Source organism: Alnus glutinosa, chromosome 13 (genome assembly GCF_958979055.1).
Source record: "Alnus glutinosa chromosome 13, dhAlnGlut1.1, whole genome shotgun sequence".
Lineage (NCBI taxonomy): Eukaryota > Viridiplantae > Streptophyta > Magnoliopsida > Fagales > Betulaceae > Alnus > Alnus glutinosa.
The window spans coordinates 4874677-4876092 of record NC_084898.1 but is presented as its reverse complement, the minus strand read 5'-3'; the positions used below and the strand labels follow the sequence as shown (position 1 = coordinate 4876092).

Sequence of the window (1416 nt, the reverse complement as noted above, 5' to 3'; positions counted from 1 at the left end):
AAGCTTTCAGTAATTTTTGAAGGGTGTACATGTTGCAAAAGGCAGACTTTATTAATGAGGAGTTAAACTTTTATGAAGTTGATTAAGGAGATAATTAGTAATGTAATTTCAAGGGTTAATATACGATTGTACGTGGTTATGACTGTGACTTTCGTCCGCATGACGAAAGAATCTTTTAGATTTTTACCATCGATCGGCATGCATGACTAGCTACCATAACATCAATGGATACATTTTCACATGCATCAAGTTATAATTTGTACTGCACGCATCATCATTCTCAAAATTTGGTCTCACTGTTTCATGATGAACATAAAGACCGGACCACTTAGGTAAAGCACATACGTACATACATATACATACATACAACTAAATGAGAAGCCCCCAGAAGGCTCTATATATTAGGGTTCTCTGCAGCCCTTTTTCCGGCCGCTTGTTATTTTGTACTTGCTTTAATTATATATCAACAGATCGATCTTAGAAGCTAGCTGCAGCAGCCATGAGCAGAGGTGGGAGCTATGGCGGAGGGCAAAGTTCGTTGGGCTACCTCTTTGGCTCCGATGAGAAACCGAACGCTGCTCCTCCCCCAAGGACAGTCAACCCTCCTCCATACGGTATCGATACTGTCACAGATCAGAAGCCTCCTGATGGTCGTTCTCCTACAGAGAAAGAAAAAGTTTCAAACAACTACCACCGAGCTCAAGGCCAAAATTCAGGAAACTTCATAACTGTAAGTACTATAACTTGTTTTCATGTTTATCAAGTATATTTATATGATGGAAATGCATTATTTGCACCTTATCTTACATATATACAATTCTTTCATATGCTGCATATATATGTAACAACACATCAGGATCGTCCATCAACAAAAGTCAAATCCGTACCAGGTGGAGATTCATCTCTCGGTTACTTGTTTGGAGATAAGTAATTTAATTTTCTTTCTCCAAAACTATTATGTGGGTTTTTAATAATATGTAAAATAAGGGATTCAGTTCTTCCCATAACGGTTGGATTTGCAAAGGTTCTTCAAATTTATGTATGGTGTTTGATTTCATATATATGAATATGTATGTATATATATATATATATATGGATTGTTAAATGATGCAGATAGGTCTGCCTATATATATCCATGGAAGTATAAATATATATATATATATATCCATAATAAGAAAGAAGCTCCTATCAGTGTGAGGATTTTCAGATATTTTAATGACACTAAAGTTTGTGACTATATTGATGGGCCATATTTGGAAAGAATAAAGTGAACTTTCCATTAATTGCTTCATGTTGGGACCTCTTTCCAGATACAGATCGAACGACTTACATTCAATTTATAATGTTTAGTGGTACTCTTTTTCTTCTGTTCCTTTTTCCATTGTTTATTTGACTGTCACTAAAGATTTGTGACTT

At 35.5% G+C, this 1416-nt stretch overlaps 1 protein-coding gene across 1 annotated transcript; it reads left to right on the top strand.

Moving 5' to 3' along the window:
* Positions 1-381: 381 nt before the first annotated feature.
* On the top strand, positions 382-1061 carry LOC133854478 (protein SPIRAL1-like 5). The gene is made up of 2 exons (XM_062290703.1): positions 382-730; positions 857-1061. The coding sequence occupies exons 1-2, from the start codon at positions 500-502 to the stop codon at positions 929-931; spliced, it is 306 nt and encodes a 101-aa protein (XP_062146687.1). The 5' UTR covers positions 382-499; the 3' UTR covers positions 932-1061.
* The last annotated feature ends 355 nt before the right edge of the window (positions 1062-1416 follow it).

What these genes read in the sequence shown, in the direction of transcription:
- LOC133854478 (XM_062290703.1), top strand. Translation starts at nt 500, where the DNA reads ATGAGCAGAGGTGGGAGCTATGGCGGAGGGCAAAGTTCGTTGGGCTAC. An exon ending in ATTCAGGAAACTTCATAACT is followed by an intron (nt 731 to 856) that starts GTAAGTACTATA and finishes ACAACACATCAG; the next exon opens with GATCGTCCATCAACAAAAGT.